At 40.8% G+C, this 19,481-nt stretch overlaps 1 protein-coding gene across 1 annotated transcript in view; it reads left to right on the top strand.

Moving 5' to 3' along the window:
- The window catches only part of dock11 (dedicator of cytokinesis 11), a gene marked incomplete at its 5' end in the record, with an annotated part of 61,932 nt that overhangs the window by 23,795 nt on the left and 18,656 nt on the right, over positions 1-19,481 (top strand). The window contains 22 exon segments of the mRNA XM_035675575.1: positions 1,593-1,685; positions 3,473-3,596; positions 3,760-3,872; positions 4,096-4,179; positions 4,306-4,395; positions 5,006-5,127; positions 5,229-5,298; positions 5,409-5,534; positions 5,855-5,926; positions 6,367-6,513; positions 6,778-6,861; positions 7,332-7,443; positions 7,819-7,857; positions 9,327-9,508; positions 10,120-10,233; positions 11,043-11,118; positions 12,284-12,372; positions 15,270-15,390; positions 15,711-15,777; positions 16,138-16,185; positions 16,463-16,608; positions 19,104-19,219. Coding sequence (XP_035531468.1) covers positions 1,593-1,685; positions 3,473-3,596; positions 3,760-3,872; positions 4,096-4,179; positions 4,306-4,395; positions 5,006-5,127; positions 5,229-5,298; positions 5,409-5,534; positions 5,855-5,926; positions 6,367-6,513; positions 6,778-6,861; positions 7,332-7,443; positions 7,819-7,857; positions 9,327-9,508; positions 10,120-10,233; positions 11,043-11,118; positions 12,284-12,372; positions 15,270-15,390; positions 15,711-15,777; positions 16,138-16,185; positions 16,463-16,608; positions 19,104-19,219 — 2,235 coding nt within the window.

The following is a 19,481-nucleotide window of genomic DNA, read 5'->3' as shown; positions in this document are numbered from 1 at the left end:
TCAGCATGCAGTCATGCGTATTATATCTCAGATACAGTAGACTGCAAACAAGCCAGCAGCACACCTCTTGGGAGATTTTTATCAGAGGAAGTGGAAGGTCCGGGAGGCTCTGAGTTTCACAGAAGACACAAATCTGGATGAGAGGAAATCCTTTTGAAGCATTAAGGAACAGGAACGTGAAAGCCTAAGAACATGGGATTTGCCAGTGGCTGGGAATTGAAAATACATCAATTTATGCTGCCTCCAAACTGTTATTTTAGTCGTAAATAAGCACTTGTTGACCGATCAAACCTGCACTCATTACCTCAGGTTTGATTTATTTGTTTAGCTAACTTGCAAACAAATAACTTTTTGTTATATTTGCTGAAACTTTCAATATATCCTGACAGTAGTACATGGGACACATAATCTGTGAAGGAAACAGGTACCTCTGGCTCCTCCTAGTTCTCCATTTACAAGATTCCCCTGCCTAAAAGAGCTTTAAAGCTCTACTGTGGAAAATGTTTGGTTTTTAGTCGTGTGTGGTACAATACATGTATGAACAGGACAGCCTCTCTGAAAGATAAGATCCTCCACCCTCATCCTGAGTCAGGTAATCTGGACTCCCATCAGCCCCCTAAACTTACTGCTGTTGCTGTAAAGGCCCCTAAATGGGTTTTTCCATGGCGGTTCACAAACCACGCACCACCGTGCACCGCCTGCAGTACCTTGTGATCTGCAACAACAGATCTTTGCTGAACACCCCCTCCTCCTCCTCCTCCTCGTGCACCTCCAGCTTCTTCCCAGACTGAGCTGAGAGCTGAACCCTGTCCTCTTTCTCTCTGGGCCTCTCCCATCCTGCACCCTCCTCTAGTCCTCCTGCACAGCCTGTTTTTTTTCTGACCCTGGCTCCTATTAGTTTCAGTAGTCTGTCCTTCCTCTGGCCAGCACTGCTCGTTATTGCTCATTAGAGATGACTACAATTGTTAGCATCCTAATTACAGTATCAAACCAGCCATCTGAACAGGTCTGATTAGTTTTTGGAGCTTTTGTCTCCCCTCATTAGGAATGTCCTGACCTGGTCAAGCTTGCCACACAGGTTTATTTTTTCCCACAGAACTTCTTGCAGTGGCTGCTGCTCTGCAACGTTTCCCTTAGAGTTTAAGGGGTACGTTCATAAAATATCCCACATTTGCATCTGCTAATGGCTCTAGTTGCTATTTGGAAAGATAAATGGATATTTATGTAATCACTCATGTGGCGCTGTAATTATTGTGTTTGTTAGTTTTTCTGTCATCAACATCCAGCAGTGGGAGGGAGGGTACTGTCGCTTTAATTACAATAAGGTAAATAGTGCTTTGTAAGGCTTGAAAATGTATATCATTTTTCATGATGAGGCCGATGTAGTCAGAGTCCATTTTAGGTTCCTCTTTCTAGTTTCTCAAATTTTTGTTTATTCTGCCTCCGCTTCAGAGGAGCATACGATGAAGGGCTGGCACACTCACCCCGTCTTTTCTCCAAATATTGTCGGTAATCACACATTTCTTTCTCACCGCTGTGCCCCCAGCATCAAAGAGGCCAGAGACTGATTATTGTGCTTGCTTGCCTTTCAGTGCATCTACGGCAAGCCAGGAGACTCGCTCTTCACCGGCAGCACCTACGCTGCCGTCCTGCACCACAATCAGAGCCCGGAGTTCTACGACGAGGTGAGGCCATTTCACACCCTGGAACCTTCCGTTTCTTTTTTCTGTGTTCAGTACTCAAATTCCTCAGCCAGCACTGAGATAATCCCATAAATCTGTCTCAGGGTAGAGCTGTGATCTCACACTAGCCTGGTCAAACAGTCACACACACACCCCGCTACACACACACGAAGCCGGGAGCTCAGAGAAAGGGGTACGGTCAATATACTGTAGATAAAGAGGTAGAGCTGAGGGAGTCCATATGGCCCTGATATCAAACGGATTAGGATCTTAAGAGTCCCCACACACACACCCGCATGCACACACACAGGCACACTCACTGGGCTTTTCCTCCACATGCTTCAACTTCCATTTACATTATGGAGAATTACTGCTCAAACAGGACAACAATGATCTTTATCTTTTTAACATACATTTTTACCTTGATCTTTTATCTCTTTATCCCTTAGGTGTCTTTGAGTACACTTAAAAGCACTATATAAAATGGATTATTACTACTAGTAGTAGTAAAGTACCGAGGATTCATTCATTTCAGAAGATCTCAGTCAGGAAACAGAGAGACTTAAAGGCTGTCACAATCGTATGGATGAATTTCCCAAGAGAGAACACACTGACTGAAGGATTCATAACCATGTCATAAATTGGAGAGTCATGATGTCCATTCAACACATTCTTAAGTAATGTGTTGGTTACTAGATCATCAGTGGAAAATCAGTGAAGCAATATGTGTCACTTCCTGTGAGAAGATCAGCACACAAATGTCCTTGCTGTTGCTGCCCTCTGGTGGAGAAGATGCAGTTTTTCACTAAAGCACTTGTTCCCAGCCTTTTTCTTTAAGCGACCCCTTTTCTATCACTGAGTAAACTGACAACCTCTGACTGTTACATATTTTATGGATTTTTCATATTGTATTCAAAACATAAACAGTAGAGAACAACTGATAAACTGTACAATGAACCCAAACAGTGAACACAATAACTGCAGGAAGTTTGTGTAAAACAAGAGATTTGAATGAATTTTAAGTAGATTATTTCCTGAATATTGATCAGAGTTTTCTTCTTTTAGCTCTTGATTGTTTTAACTGTGTACTTATAAGATCTTGTATTCAGGTTTTGAAAGTTCTAAAAAAAAAAAATCTAAACTTTAAAAGTAACAATTTCACTTACTTTCTTCACAAAAAAGAAGGAAATGTTGAAATATAAGCCTCATGATCAGCCTGAAGCTGTGGCGACCCCTAGTGGAGGGGTCTTGATTCCCAGGTTGGGAATCACTGCATTTAAGGATTCACAAATACTGTCATCAACCATCAGCATACCACTACAGTTTACTTTGCAAGCATCATTTTATTAGTTATTAATCCGTATTAATTCAAGATCAAAATACAGGAGAATTAAAAGTGGCACGTTTCTGTGCACAACAATTAATTCTATATCAGTTGATTTAAAAAAAAAACAAAAAAAAAACACATTAGACCATTTATTTTAGAGCTGTATTCCAAAGTAGAGTGAAGTCAGAAGGGTAGTGAAAGCTGCTGATGCTTTCCAGCTTTCTTTGTGTGTGTGAAAGGGCGTTTGGGGAAGTGTTTATGAGATAAAACCTTTTAGTATGACCAATAAAGCCTCAGATGAACCTTTTAATACTGGGGACAGCTTTTGATATTGTATCAGCTAGTACTCATACCTGCATTCAATCTATCACTGCTATCAGTATGTTCCTATTTTGGTGTCAGTGTAAGACTGAAATGATGTTGGTATATAGTTTAAAACGGTGACCTGCTCTGCTGTGTACAGGTTAAGATTGAGCTTCCGGTCCACATGCACGAGAAACACCACATCCTCTTCACTTTTTACCATATCAGCTGTGAGTCCAGCAGCAAGGCCAGCAGCAAGAAGAGAGAGGGAGTGGAGTCACTGGGTGAGTCTGCTGGGAAATTGACTGTACTTATACGTGTCCCTGAATGTCGGTATGTTTCTAGACTTTTATTATCCATGGGATTTTATGGAATATGATTGGCTGTGTTCTGTATCCTGATAAATGAGGCCCATAAGCCCAAAACTGCTGCTTTCATTTTTTCCAGTGGGTTACTCCTGGATGCCTTTGCTAAAAGACGGGAGGATGCAGTCAGTAGAGGTCCAGCTGCCTGTAGCCGCCACCTTGCCTCCAGGATACCTGAGCCAGGACACCAGGAAGGTACAGTCCTGTTCCCTTAAACCAAAAGTGCAGTCCCCACTTTTTTTTATCCAAACCCCACTGATGGCAAAGCAAAATGCTTAAGCTAATAGTACATAGGATTTGACATTAATATACTGTAGATTTCTGGTTCAGACCTTTGGTATGTATGCTTTTAAAGAGCTAACTTGTAACATAAATGTCAGAAAACATACATGCTTCATATTTGTGTGTACTTCAACAGTCCCAATCAGATATCAAGTGGGTGGAAAATGCCAAGACACTGTTCAAAGTGAAGACCCATGTGGCATCAACAATATATGCTCAGGTACAACACTTTCTTCTTCAATCATTCTTTAAATGCCCACATACATGTACGTTATGCATTAGGCGAGCTGGTATAAAAAGAGCGTGTGCGCACGATGATAGTAATACTGTTCTGTTTCCTCCACAGGACCTGCATCTACACAAATTCTTCCAGCACTGCCAGCTGATGAGGTCAACATCAGAGGCCAACCAAGCAGAACTTATAAAATACCTGAAGGTGAAGATACTCAGTCATTTTAGAGCAGAGATCACAGATATAAATCATTTACAGACTCAGGCTCCCTAAGTGCAGCTTAATGATAAGAACTTCCTGTACAGTTCATCTTGCAGTACCTCTCATATACAGTAATCTCCATCACTGCAGAAAAGTCTCAGCAATTCAGTCTATTCAACTCCCATCGCTTGTGGTGTCCCTCAAGGTTCAATTTCAGTCACATGAATTTTGATTTCAGTGTTTACAACTTGATGTAAAGATCAGTAATTTGCTCCTTGCTTTGATGAATGAATAAAGAGAATGGTTCAGTGTTGCTGCTTTTTCTTGGAACTTTCTTTTTTTTCCTTTTTTAAAGTCTAGTCTTACTGCCTAAGCTGACCAGGAGTTTTCAGAGTCAGAATCAGGTTTATTGCCAAGTTCGTTTTCACATACAAGGAATTTGCCTTGGTATATTGTTGCATAACAAGTACTAGATTCTAGATTTCCCTCCATAATAACCTTCTTGAAGACCCCCAACTAGCAAAATATATATCTTCTGTAAAGATTTTGACATAGTTGTTGTCTTATTTCACTTGACTTTTCTGCATTTCCATCTATTTCTTCCTTCCTATAGTGCCTTCATGCCATGGAGACTCATGTAATCGTCAACTTCCTACCAACGGTGCTGATGCAGCTGTTTGAGGTTCTCACAGCAGCAACCAAAGAAGCCCATGAGATTGCTGTCAACTCGCTGCGGTCAGTTGTTCACTCGTGTAAAATGTGGCTACAGTTTGTACCATTTAATACTGAAAAAAATGCTGCTCACCGTGTAACATTGCCCTGCTCTGTGCTTTCAGTGTGATCATACATATAGTCTCCAGATGTCACGAGGAGGGTCTGGAACATTACCTGCGCTCTTTTGTCAAGGTGACCGACCAACACAAACACTGCTACAGCGTTCATAAAATCAAGTTGTCCGTTTCAGTTCAAAGTGCATGTTCTGTGTATGGATTTGTGTTTTTTTTCTCTCTTCTCAGTATGTGTTTGTGACCAACAACCCTGCGTCAGGAAACTCAGCGACCACTCATGAGTTGCTGGCCACCGCTGTGACAGCCATCCTCAAGCACACTGCTGATTTCAACACCAGCAATAAACTGCTCAAGGTGTGTGGCCTGCCTCTTGTCACTTTGCCCACGCATTTCCTGGAGCAGTCCAGTTGTAGTACCAATATTAAACAGCAGGTGGAATACTTGCATAGAAAATGGCTCATTATAGCCTCAAAACAGAAATTGTCCTAATTCCATTGCAGTGACTTGCAGAGAAGGTATACATGTATCTGCTTGTTCTGTGTTTATCATGATTTGTGTTATCTCTGCGATAGTCTTTTTCCTCCCACCTGCTGTTGTTCTTTCCAAGGAAACGCAAGGTTGCACATTGGGAAATAGCCAGTCTAACTCCAGTCTTCTTGTATCCCTGTTTATAGTACTCCTGGTTTTTCCTTGAAACCATGGCCAAATCCATGGCCCAGTACCTGCAAGAGGGCAATCGCATGAAGGTTGGTTGGATGTTTTTCACATCTGTGTGTGTGGAACAGTGTGAGTTTTTGCTTGTGTCAAATGTCTTTAACTGGCATGGATCTCACAAGCAAACTTACACCACGTGCAATGTTGATGAAACCATGTCAACACATTTAAACAAACCTCACACACACTCAAAGACAGAGCAGGAGACACGTTGTAAAGCCTTAAACGCTGTGTATATTCCACATTCTGATGCCACGGGTCTGCATTTCATCTGGGTTTTAGCCAGACATTCAGCAGTAAGCAAAGTGATGGCTGTAGCTGTATGCTGACAAAGTGAAACCGCAAAATGTATACCTCCACTCTTATCTATATACTGGTGATCTGTCTTCATAATGTTTTCAGCTGTTTGACATTTTAACGACTTCAATTCGAGCCATATATCATGACACATTTACCCTGACGATCTCTTTAGATGCCACGGGCCCAGCGCTTCCCCGACAGTTTCCACCAGGCCCTGCAGTCGCTGGTGTTGTCCATCATGCCGCACATTACCATCCGCCACATGGAAATTCCGGAGGAAGCTCGCTGCATCAACCTGAGCCTGGCCAATTTTATCAAGGTCTGAATGCCATATGCAAAAATATAAAACCAACCTCATTTAACTTTGATGGGGACAAACGTCCTCAAGCTATCTGATGAAATGAAGGTTTGCCATAGGGAGAATGTACCTGAAAATCCTAGATAGTTATGAACCAAGTCAAATGGTTAGTTTAGTGGCTCTTCCTTTCATTCTTGCGTAATTGTTTCTATTTTTAACTGCGCTCCAGAACACAACAGCTTTTGCCTCAGCAGCATGTGCACTGACCACACTTTCTCTCCTCAGAGGTGCCTGACCGTCATGAACAGGGGCTTCGTCTTTGGCCTCGTCAACCACTACATGTGTCATTTCGGTCTCAAAGATCCCAAGGTAGCACACGACAACTGCACACTCAATAAGAAAGCGAGGCATTGTGCTCTAGGTGTAATTTGTAAAGAGAGACAGTGTAGGGGAATGGCTGGAATATGTGAAGGTCCAGGGCCATTGAAAAGAGGAACACAAATAGCACACATTAGTAAACACATTTACTATGTTTAATTTACATTTAGTTATGTTACCTTAAAGGCAAAGTTGTGTATTTCATGTGTACATAACAGATAGATGTGTGCTGTTTCTCCTACCCTACCGTACCTTTCTGTCTGTCTACTGTATCAGCAGCACATTTGATTAACAAATTAAATGAACACGAGGCGACCTACAGGCTTTGTTTAAAAACCCTGTCAGCAGTGTCAAGGATTATAGTTGAACAATGAGGAGAATTGTATTCATGCACCAAGGCGGTTGATATTTGCATACGTGTGCACGAACAAGCACACTCATATTATGTATGTTTGCCACAGGTGCTGACTGAAATGAAATTTGATTTCCTCATGACATTGTCCAACCACGAACACTTCATCCCTCTCAACCTGCCCATGGCTTTTGGGCGCACCAAGCTGCAGAGGGTACAAGGTGAGATTTATCAGATCCTGGCTTCCATTTGAATGCATTATGCTTCCTACCACACATGTAACCATTGACTAGCCCTCACATGAACCCCTGATCCCTCACTTGCCTCGTCGTGACCTGCATCCACCACACTGATCCTCCTCTATTAACCTGCCTGATTGTTTGGCATACACAGGTCTGTAATTAAGCAGGTAGCAAGTTTCATCTACTTTACCTGCTTAACAGGTTCAACACTCGTCACATGATTTATACAACCACCAGTGAAAGGCAAACAACTGTGTGCTATGGAAATGCTGCATGGAATGTTGACAGTTTTACCCCCTTTATTTATACGTCCCCCCTCCCCCTCTCTGTTTTTTGTGTTTTGCTTGTGGTCAGATTTTATTCCGTATGCGACGGAGCTTTTTGGCCCTGTAGGTAGGTGACGCTCACCGCACCATACCGTACATCAACGCCGCCCTGTTTGCTGCAATCAACCTGCACCTCCTTGTTCTGACCTACACTAACTTGCCATCCTGTTCCCCCCTTTTCTACCACGGACACCCATTCACTCAGCACAATGCTAATGCTAGGCTAACGCCTTCATGTGCCCGAGCCTGTGTGTTGTAGAGGAGAGGAGCTTGGCTGTTGTAGGAATCGACTGACCCCTCTTTTTCTTAATGCTTCGTTGACTTGATTACACTACACGGAAACATCTGTCATGACACTGCGGTTCTCTCTCTCTATCTGTTTTTAGACTTGTTCCGATACCAGTATCGGAAATGACTCCGATACTGCCTAAAATGCAAAATTGGGTATTGGCAAGTATGCATGTCTGTACACCGATCCAATACCACGTCATTTTTTTAGCCCCGAAACGGGAGTCTGCTACTTCCCACCAGTGTCTCTTTCACAATATGTGAACACATGTGTGCTGTGCTGCCACTGGGTACTGCAACTACTGTTTTAGAGCGGCAAAGAGGAGTTGATTTCCAGTAGTTTAATGCTAGCCAAATGTCAGCAATTTATCTGACTGTTAAATCAACATTTTTTATATGTATTTGTTCATGTTTTACAAAGGGTTCTGAGCCAGAACATATATATATATTTCTTACGCACTTGTATTGTATTGGCAGTTGGTATTGGCCGATATGCAAAGTTCAGGTATCGGGAATGATAAAAATGGTATCGGAACATCTATAACTGTTTGTGTCTGTCCCCTCTCTGCCTCTCTTTCTCTCTCGGTCTGCGTGTCTGTCTCTGTCATTAGAGAAGATAATTGCAGACGGTTCCTCAGTTGCATTGTCGCAACTGCATTGTCTGTTTTGATATTAACATTATTGTGAAACTGTACATCACTGTCTTTGTTGAAACAGATGACTTCTCATTCCCAGCGGCACGTCTCTGCGACTCCTGCTGATTTATTCCTCTAGTCTAAATGTACAACAATGAAAAGTTTCCAACATTTCCCTTTTTTCTCCCTTTTTTGTGTGACATGGAAACCATACCTTATTCAAAGTGTGACGTGGTTCTGTCGGGGTTCTGTTGCATATTGGTTTGCAATGTTGCACTTTGAATGATTGAATGTCACACATTTGTCACTTTTGTTTGAGTAAAATATTCATAACTACATATAGAAGATTATTGATTGTTGAAGGAATCAGATGTATTCCTAATTAAATTCAGAGATCTTCTGTGTAAGAAGTACATCAGTTAGATTTCTGTCTGCATGTACTAACTAGCTACGGCTTTAACAAAAAAGTGTTTTTAGTATGAGGACATTTCTTTCTCAGAGTAATTCAATTTTAGTCTAAGAGAGTGTCCCAATAAGCCGTACTGATGTGAATGTGCATCAGCTCAGCCAGTACTAATATGACACTGACACTTCCCATCTGGCCCAACCACAGAGCAGAGTCTGGAGTTCAGCCTGACGGAGGAATACTGCCGTAACCATTTCCTGGTGGGTCTTCTGCTGAGAGAAGTGGCAGAGGCCTTACAGCAGGGGCCCGAGGTCAGACAGCTGGCCGTGAGCGTTCTCAAGAACCTCCTCATTAAACACGCCATGGATGACCGCTACACAGCGTATAAGGTGAGGGCGGGTGGGGCACTTGACGATGGGAGGAAAAGGAGAGAGGGTAGATGAAGAGTCATTATTCAAAATAATTCTATTTGTAGAATGATAAGATGATCCTTTATTTATCTCCCAGTATATCCATCATTTACAGAAGTTTAAGATATCACAAGAAATTATTTTAAATTTGTGCTGGAAGGAATATGCGCCTTTTTCACAAACTGACAAATCCAAAATTCATGCTGTGAAAACACAAGTGCAAAACAAAGCCTTTTTGTGCTCCTGTCATGCTTATGTCTAGCATGATAAAATTATTTAGTCTGTCAGTGAAGCTTAACAAATGCAAACAATGTCTCGTTTTCCTGCCCAGTCAGAATCAGAAACCTCAAGATTTGCATGCAAGAAGTTAATGTTTGATGTGACACAGGTTTGACACCACTAACCCTCCGCACATATGATAAATGATTAACAGTGTGTTCATTGTCTGTTATGCAAAGAAGCCAGTGTTTAGAGTGCAGGCACTGTTGATAGCAGCAGCAGACAGATGGCTCCATCAGTCATTTATCAGTTTTTATACATCCGTAAATTTATTTTTAAAGAGCTCACCCAGTCATATTTGAATGTTTCAGAACCAGCAGGCCAGGATCTGTTTGCTCTACCTGCCACTTTTCGAGCTGCTCTACCAGAACTTGAAGCAGCTGTCTGCCCAGCCGCACACCTCCAGTCCTGGACTCGGCCTCAACGTGAGTCCCAATCGGAGCCCTGGATGTCCTACTCCCTTTTATGGGTTTTGCGATATACCAATATTGACAATAATTGTGATATTTAATTTGTGTGATTTTGTGTTAATAATACACACAGGATAATAGATAGAAACGAATGAAAGAGCAGGCGAAGTTAATAGATAATTAGAATAGTTCTAATTAGATTTAGAATATGTTCAAACATCTTAAGATATGAGTGGAAAGTATTTTTCTTGCAACTGAATTTCAAACATTTTTTGTTTGAGCGTAGCTTACCCATATAATGTTATCTGCTTGAGTACACCTTAATAACAAATATTACTGGGTCCACTACAGAAAACTGCAGATACATTTAATTAATTTAAGGAATTGATGCTATAGACACCAAAACTCACTGACAAGAACAATGAACAAAACCTACATGGTCCAGCCATATATAAGGTTTCAGCCTAGTCTTGTTTATTTCTTTTCAAATCTCCTATAGATATCGCGATATCTTATATCGTTAGCGTGAACTCTTTTGGCTACGATAATCGTGTAGTAAGAATGTGATATTATGAGAGCCCTACTAAAATGTATTGGTTTATTACATCAAGAAAACTGTAAGTATTAAAGCGAAGTGGCTCTTTGTCAGGTACAGGGGATCCCTGAATTATCTGTGCATGACGAACACACAATTTTGGATCTATTTTTCTTAATGTAATAAAGAAAACATTTTAACAGGAGCGTGTGTTGCTGAGCATTGCTCCAGTTTACTTGACTAAAACCTAAAAGTAAGTTTTCACTTCTTCCACCTTGCGGTCTTCCAGGGCTCCAGAGATGACCTGATATCAACCGGTTCCACAGACAGCAGGAGAATCAGCACCGCAATCGAAAGAGACCATGGTGAGTTAAAGAACCGCAGACGCTGCACAGTACATATGGCATCCGGCCTCTTCCTGTTTACAGATCCCCCATTATCTTGTCCTCAGAGGCCGTCAGAACCACAGCTACACAACAATATTCATGCCACGCACAACTTGATCCATTAGCAGCACTCTGTGTGGAAGCAGCTGTGGGCCAGACATGTGCCACTCAGTGTCTGTTGTTTATTTTTGTCATGGGATCTGGCACCACGTACATCACAGCACTTACCCCGAGGCTGGCTCTCCTGCGAGGATATAAGTTTCTGTTTCATTCAAATGTATTGTTAAAGGGTGTCACAATCAATTAGTTGATTGTCCTCGAACTGTGAGGACAAGGATGTCCCAGCAGCGGCGACACTGGTTCATAAAGGAACTGAACTGAAACTGAAGGGTTTTTTTATATATCTTTACAAATTTCAGATGGTCTGTGTTCAGTAACAGCTTCTTAATGATGCCTGTGGTGGCTTTAAATTAAACTGTTGAATTGTTGAACTGAGGCAGAAGATATGAAGTTACACCACCTCAGGGTCTGTAATAGACCAAAGCAGATTTGGTGATTGTTGGAAAAACTGGAAAATCTAAGTGTGTTTGAAAGGTTGCTTTGTATGAAGTTTCACCGTTATATATTGAAAGAGTTGTTCAGTCTTCAGTCAGGGGCTCATAAGAGACGGATTAAAAATGGTTCAACATCAAAACAGTAGAAGAGACCCTGACCTCTAGGTTCTGGTATGAGCCCTTCCCACACTTCCCAAAATGCAATCCGGTAGCTTCTTTTCCCTGATGACATAACCAGGGTTATGTTCTCAGACTTCACAAAGTTTATTCAGAGCCACAGAAGACTTTTTTCCTATGAGTAGTAAACTAATCTTGCTGTGCAAAATCACATGGTTTGTTTGATCTTTCAGATATCCTATTATGAATAGGAATTGCCAGCCAACATATACATTACTCAGAGGTGGTTCAGTGTGTTTGGTATCTATATACAGCCAATATCAGCACAACAATAAATGTTTTGTTGTGCTTGAGAGAGTCAATGTCTCCCCTGAAGTTTGCAAAAGTTACTGGAAGCAAACTTGTATGAGTCAGTGAGTAAACTTCTGCTTCTGTCTGTGGAAATTAACAAGATTGCACTGTGTTGGCTCCAGGTCTGCCAGCTCAGAATGGCCACGTCGTGAGGCGAGAGGACTCCAGAGGCTCCCTGTTTATGGACCCAGGAACACCAGACAGCATCGAGGTGAGAACAGTTAACAACGGGCCGACCCGCCGTTAAATACTTCATCAATCTAGCTAAAAAAAGTTGAAAAAAGTTTAGAAAATAAGATTGGATTTATTTTGTCAATCATCTTTGTATGAGTACAGTTAAATTAACAACCAGCTGGCTAAGGCTTATGACATGTACACACACACACACACACACACACACACACACACTGATTTGGATCCAAATCTGAAGTCACCACTGTACATTCTCTCATAACAAACTGAATATGTTACCAAATACTGTTACAAAATCAACATCTCCATGTTGTTTTTGAACAGCATTATTGTCCACTCAGTTGCTGTCTCTGAACACAGGGCCAACATAACAAACCCTTCACCGTTTCCTGCTGTGTAAATGTGGCACATTAAATGAAATGGAATTGGAATCACAGTATTAATCTTAATCTAACACATGCCAAACACTACCATTGATTTAATATGTTCTTTTGATCTGGGCCCCCTTTCTCCGACTGACACCACATGTTGAGGAGACACGTCTTAATAGGTTTATACTGGAAATGACGTAGGCTTCATGTGAACACAGGCTTATTCGCGTTCCCTGGTCTGATTCCAGAGCTATGTGTGCAGCGATCGCCTGGTCATGCACACAGATGTTGAATATAGATGGACCGGAGCTGACTATTTATCAACTGTATAAATATATACTTATACTACTTTCCAGTATTCCGTCTTTGGTTTATGGTAGCTGGCAATTTGAAGCACAGCAGCCCAGTGGTTTATTGATGCAATTTCAGGTCACACTAGGTTACCTAAACTTTAGCCATTACATAAACTAATGTGCAGATGTCTGGCCTCCAGATAGCAACATAACACAAACTATTAGCAAGTTTGAGAGATGCTTTTTTGGTTTGCTTTATAAGAAATGAGAAGGACAACAAAAATGTCATTCAGGTGTAGACTTTTTTCTTGCTGAAGTGGTTGAATCTATAGTCACAAAACTGTTTGTTAAAGGAAAAGGCCAGTCATATTCTAGATTTTCCTGACTGTAAATTAGGCAAACACACCATGTGCAGACCCAAACCAATAGCATATCCATCCCATTATCAAGAACTGTCTGTGTAGCCAAAGCTTAATATATGTTATTCCTCTGTGCCATAGAGCTCATCGTGTAAGAGACACACTCTTGCACTGTGTGACATGTTCCTTCAGTGCCTTAATTCCAATCTATACAGTCTATTCATCCCACACAAGTGAACTATTAACATTTGCTGAAAACCTTTAGCTGTTTTAGAAAATTACCCAGACGATATATTTGTGACCTGTTTTTAAAGATTGAGGAACCTGCGGCTGCGTTCCACAGGCAGGGTAGGGAAGTGGGAGAGTATTGAGAGATGGACCAACATGTTGTTGTTGCTTTTGGTCTTTTTGTGGGATGTGTTGCACAATACAGAAAACATCAGTCTTATTGTTCGCAATATCATATTTGATACTAAATACACCAAATAGCTTAGTATCTAATCATAAGACCTGAAGAAGGGATGCAACATAGTCTCTATGAGTATAGAATAATATAGAACATATCCCTTAAATTAACCTTTTTCTGAATAAATGTAAGTGTGCTGTGCAGGGATGGCTCAATATAGGACATTCAGCTATCACGATAAAACGTTTACTGCTGTGAATTTTCATGATCGAGATAATTGTGAATAGCGATAATCGTTAATGTCCTCACTTGACTCGACTTGACAAAGCTTTCTGATTGGCTGGCGGACAGTGATTATTTGAATAACCATAATGGCCAGCTTGCTGCTTTCCACTTATACCAAAATCCAAAGCTTGTTAGCATGGCTGAAGGCTTGGCTTGCCCACTGTATTCTCCCAATGATTAGCCCGATGAGTGAAAATATTTTAAATTCCAAACTAAAATAGGCCCGGGGAGGGGGGGGATTTTTTCTTGTAAGATAAAGTTATTCCAGTGTGTTTTAGTGCCAATATATGTTGGTGATAATAGGGAAGAAAAAATTATTTTGGCCAGGATAATCATCACATGACATTTTCCTCATGCAAGAACATTTTTGTATTCTTATCTTAACTTTCTCTTACTTTTTTCATATGGTGGCACTTAAGATTCAGCAAAAAACGCTCCTAGCTTCAGATTTCTGTGTAAATCAGCTGGGTAGATATGACTTTCACCTGTGTGTAATATAGCACGTATTCACAAGAATTTAAAATATGCATAACTATTGCCTCTGATAATACCATATAAGGCTACACGGCCAGGCCAGTGTGAGGAAGTTCATTCATGAAAAAGGAGAATAAAAAGAAGAACTTTACGAGCTCTGGAGATCGTTTTTTAAAAGTGGAAGTGAAAGACCTGCTAAAGTTATTTTGGCCAGGACAATCATGACATGACATTTTCATCTTCATCTTCCCATGCCTAGAGATGCTATTTCTAAAAGCAAACGTTTGACTACAAATTGTTACCAAATACGAAAGACTTTCTGCCATAATAAGTGATGTTGGAGTGAACAGAGGATGTTTCCAGCGACCCGCATACACTTTACGCTATATGATACATTTTAGAACTAGGCTATGTTATAATGGGAACTGTACATTCAAGGAGGATGATGTCAACGTGATTATAGAAAAGTCAAAATTTCTTTATAATAATGCGGTATACAATTCTTCAGTGAAAAAACGTGTGTTTGGATAACAGCAGACTGATTGCACATGACTCCTTGTGTTCAAGAGAAAATTCTAAATAAAATAAAATTGGTGAAGGCCGCAAGTTCTCCTAAATCAGTCGTACAAGCCACTTAAGAAGAAATGTGTTCATTGTTTGGCTATATTCTTTTTTTTCCACCCCACAAATTGTAATATCTCACCACTGCCTGTGCATGTCTGTTGCAGCTGCAGAGGCGTGGCTCCACCATGAGCACCAGCGCCATGCCTCCCATCGGCAAACTGGGCCAATATGAGATCAAGGGTCTCCTGCTTTCCTTCCTGCACATCGTCAAGACCTTGTCAGAGGGTCAGTGATGATCTATACCTGCACGCCGCGCAGTCAGGCCTTCACTGACTGTACACAGGATATGACATAACTGTCCCCTCTGCTATTTCGGGATGGTGTTGATGCAGAAACTTGGCTTGGCTGTTCACACGAACAATGAAGTTAAAGAATGACTGTCAGCCGGGCCATCTCCTACAGAGGATGTTTGGTTGTTTTAGTTACACGACTCCTCTAAAATCAACAGGAGCTATTTATTCAAAGTTGACTGCACCTCGATTAATGTTGGTTTAAAAAAAAAAAAAAGAGTCAAAGAGTCTGACTTTTGATATGTTTGTCCACAGACACCCTCAATGCCTACTGGAACAAAATCAACCCTCAAGACATCATGAACTTCCTCAGTTTGCTAGAGTGAGTAGTGCACACGAGAAACAATTCCTTCCCACATAATGGCCTGTTTTAATGCAGCGATCATGACACAGTGGAAATCCTGTGTGAAAGCATGCATCTGTTCTGTCTGGTCTAAAGTCATCACTATACCGAATGTGAAAGGTGACTTAAACCGAGCTATCCAGAGCTAAATGGTTTCAAGAACAAAATGAATCACCTTTTCATCTTTTTTCAGTTTACTATAAGTGATGCAACTTTTGTATGGTGAAGAAATTAGCACAAAAATGCATTTATCAACCAAGCACATGTGTCTACAGAAAGCAGATATTACTCACATCCTGCTTGAAAATTTTATTTATTTCATTATTTTTGCTCCTGCAGGATCTGTCTGAACCAGTTTCGATACATTGGAAAAAGGAACATTGGCAGGTAAGGCCGGAACACCAGTCTCGTCTGTCAAACAAGTGAAAGCTGAAACTAGTTCAGATGAGGTTCTAAGTAATCCTTGTAGTTTGTTTAATCATTACATCACCCATTGTTGCTGAAAGAAAAAATATCCCATGTTATTCTGTGTTAATAATAATAATAAAATAGATAAGGTATCTGTAGCTTAGTTAGAGAGTTTCCTTTCTTTCCATTTCCTCTCTTTTCTGTCTGTCTTTCAAACAAAACATGCTCTCTTTTTGTGGATGTATCATTCATATAGGAGTCAGGAGGTGTGCATGTCGAAGCTGTTCTCCTCAGACAGGAAATCTCAGACAATGCCAGCTATGCGCTGCAACCGAGCCAGCCTCATGCAGACTAAGATACACCAGTTCAGCACCATGGAAGCCTCCCTCACACTCAATATAGGTAATACACCAGTTCATATGCAAAACTCTTAAGGGTTTATTTTCCTATATCATTTCTAAGAAAGGAAGTGATATGTAATTCTGATTTCCTAGAAAGGTTCATGAATAGTAGTTCTGAAAAACTTGTCTCAATATAAAATTACAGGTGAGTTTAAAATTTAAACAATACGGAGGATAAAGTTTCCAAAAATAGATTCATATTTACATACTTTTAAAGGGGAAATTTGAAAAATGTCCAACCAGCTTTATATCATCACAATGTTGGTAGTGTATGCAAATGAACAATAACTTCCCTCCATGTTGCCTGCACCCAAAGCTCCCCGCTCTTTTCACGTCATCTGACAGACTGAAACCGGTTCTTCCAACTTGAGACTGTACTTCCACAGTTTTTGTCAGATAAGTGGGGGGTAATGATGAGTAGGCATATACCGCATTGTGATGATACAAAGCTGGGGGAAATCCAAAACGTCTCGCTTTAAATGGAACTCCAGTCTATATATAACGTGACTAAACCTAACCTAACCTAACTAAATCATTTCCTGGTTCCTGTATACATGTTATGTATACTGTTTCTTTTTCTTGACAGAAATCTTTATGAAATCACTGGCACTGGAAAACAAAATCTTACAGACAGACCGAAGAGAAAATTCTATCTCTACTAACCATAATACAGTAAAAAGTACAGTAGAAGTACAGCTATTAAATGAATGCAAAACTTTTTATCAACTCATATGTTCTTCTAGTAAACATACAGTCAAAAGATGATAGATATTAGAACAGCAGTTTCAATCTCTTATTCCACAAGTAAACAAGTCTAATACTTTGGCCTGGACAATACAAAATGTCAGTGTTGAAACTTGCACTAGAGAATTGGGTTTGGAGGAGACAGCCACACAAGTTGTTGAATTCATTTCAAAAAAATGTTGACACATGCAGTGAGCTCTAAAGCCTAGAACAAATACTACACCAAGGTACAATACTGTATTAGTACCTGAATGGAAAGAAGCCAGAAATACAGTTCATAAACAGACAAATGAGCCTGAGCCTGTCTCTGACCACATTATGTAAAACTGAAAGGCCTCTGTGAGCTTAATGCCTTGCATCACTGCATAAAATCCACACAGAACCTTGGTAAGAAATATTTGCTCTGTTGCAGAGATGTTTCTGCACAGGAACGCCATACATGCCCATCATTTTCAGAGCGAGAATCCCCCCCAAAAAAGAATCGCATTCCCTCTGTACAAGTTTAAGCTCATACTTCTCGTTTAATTAAACTTGGGTGGAGGCAGCATTCATTGTACTAAGCGTAGTGGTGTACCACAAAATTAACCAAAGGCATGTGTGTATGTGCATGCACACCTTCCAGTAAAAAGAGATGACATAGGCCGACAGAAAGTGAACTGATGAGATGCAGGTTTGAGGTGAACTCCAAGACACTGGATCACTCAAACAACACTTGCAACACACGTTATATTGATGGTCAGAGTTTGTCTGGGGCGAGAAAAGAAGTTTGCAGAACTTCGCTAGCAGCCAACCTCCATATCGCTTGCTGTTGTCCTGAGGTCTCCGTCTCTCTTTGGGTTACTAACACTGGTGATCCTGGATAACCGGTATCAAGAAGCTGGTTTACCACCTGTTATCACTGGGGGTTTCCAGTGATAGTACCCCCAGGAAACATTTGTTCTAGAAACAATTAAAAGCGATATTCAACACAGTGACGTAAGAATCTAATCACATGAGACACAACAAGAACATAATAAGAAGCTTTAAAAATCTAGAAACCATTTCCAGATATTAAATGTAAGGCTAAGGCTCAAAATATATGTGGCTCGTCTTGGCTACAGTGTCTTAAAATATAAGAGTGAGTACTTTGTGTGGTTTTGTTGGATGATAAACTATTCTAAGAATGTGCTCAACATAAAAATCGTATCAATATACTGTATCTATTGGTCTCTATTGCTTCAATATTGTAAACTTAGGAGCACTTTTGTCAGGATCCTGTGTCCTGACCAGTGATCTGATTCAGTCAGTACTCAGGTTATTGACACTTTTTGATATGATGCTCTGGAGTTGACCACACCCACCACCAACAGTTGCCCCCCTCCCCCATTATCTGTCTGAAGATTTGAATATTGAATGTTGTACATTGCAGCTTTAAGTTGTTTGGAAAGGAATTCACTTTGCAGCACAACCGTGACTGTAAATTACGCAGCAAAGCTATGCCATGCCCTGAATGCAGACGTCTGCACGGAAACACACAATTAAAGCCACTGTGAAGAATGACATCTTCATCTCAGCATTAAACCATAGTTATTTTACTCTGATTGTGTATAATCAAATCTAGTAAACAATGAATAATTTTCCTTTTAAGCTGTATTAAAAACAGTGGTGATAAACACATTGTGGTAATCATCAGGGTTTTTCATCAAAGAAGTGAGTAATGAATGTGTCCTTTATTGCAATGGCAACCATTACCATGGTCCATGTGTGTTTAAGGGACGGGGCCATCGGAAGCAGAAATCCACCATCAGGCTCTGCTGGAGGGCAACATCTCCACTGAGGTCTGCCTGAGCGTCCTGGATGTCCTCTCCCTTTTCACTCAGTGTTTCAAGGTCAGCACACACACACACACACACACACACACAGTATATAGAGAGTATAAACTGAGTTGATAACTAAATGTATCTTCTTTAATTTCAAATACACACTGCAGTGCACAAAAAGTGTTTTTTTTGATCAGGTGTGTGTGGGTGTATACATGTATTACTCATGTTGCTGGGGGCTAGGTTCAGGCATGTAGTAGTCTCTCCCTAGGGAAAAATGTACGTCAATGCAGTGCCCTCCTAACTGACAAAAACGTGTGTGTGTGTGTGT

Source organism: Morone saxatilis, unplaced genomic scaffold (assembly GCF_004916995.1).
Source record: "Morone saxatilis isolate NCDOM2014 unplaced genomic scaffold, NCSU_SB_2.0 Contig4, whole genome shotgun sequence".
Taxonomy (NCBI): domain Eukaryota; kingdom Metazoa; phylum Chordata; class Actinopteri; family Moronidae; genus Morone; species Morone saxatilis.
This window is presented reverse-complemented; position numbering and strand designations above follow the sequence as displayed.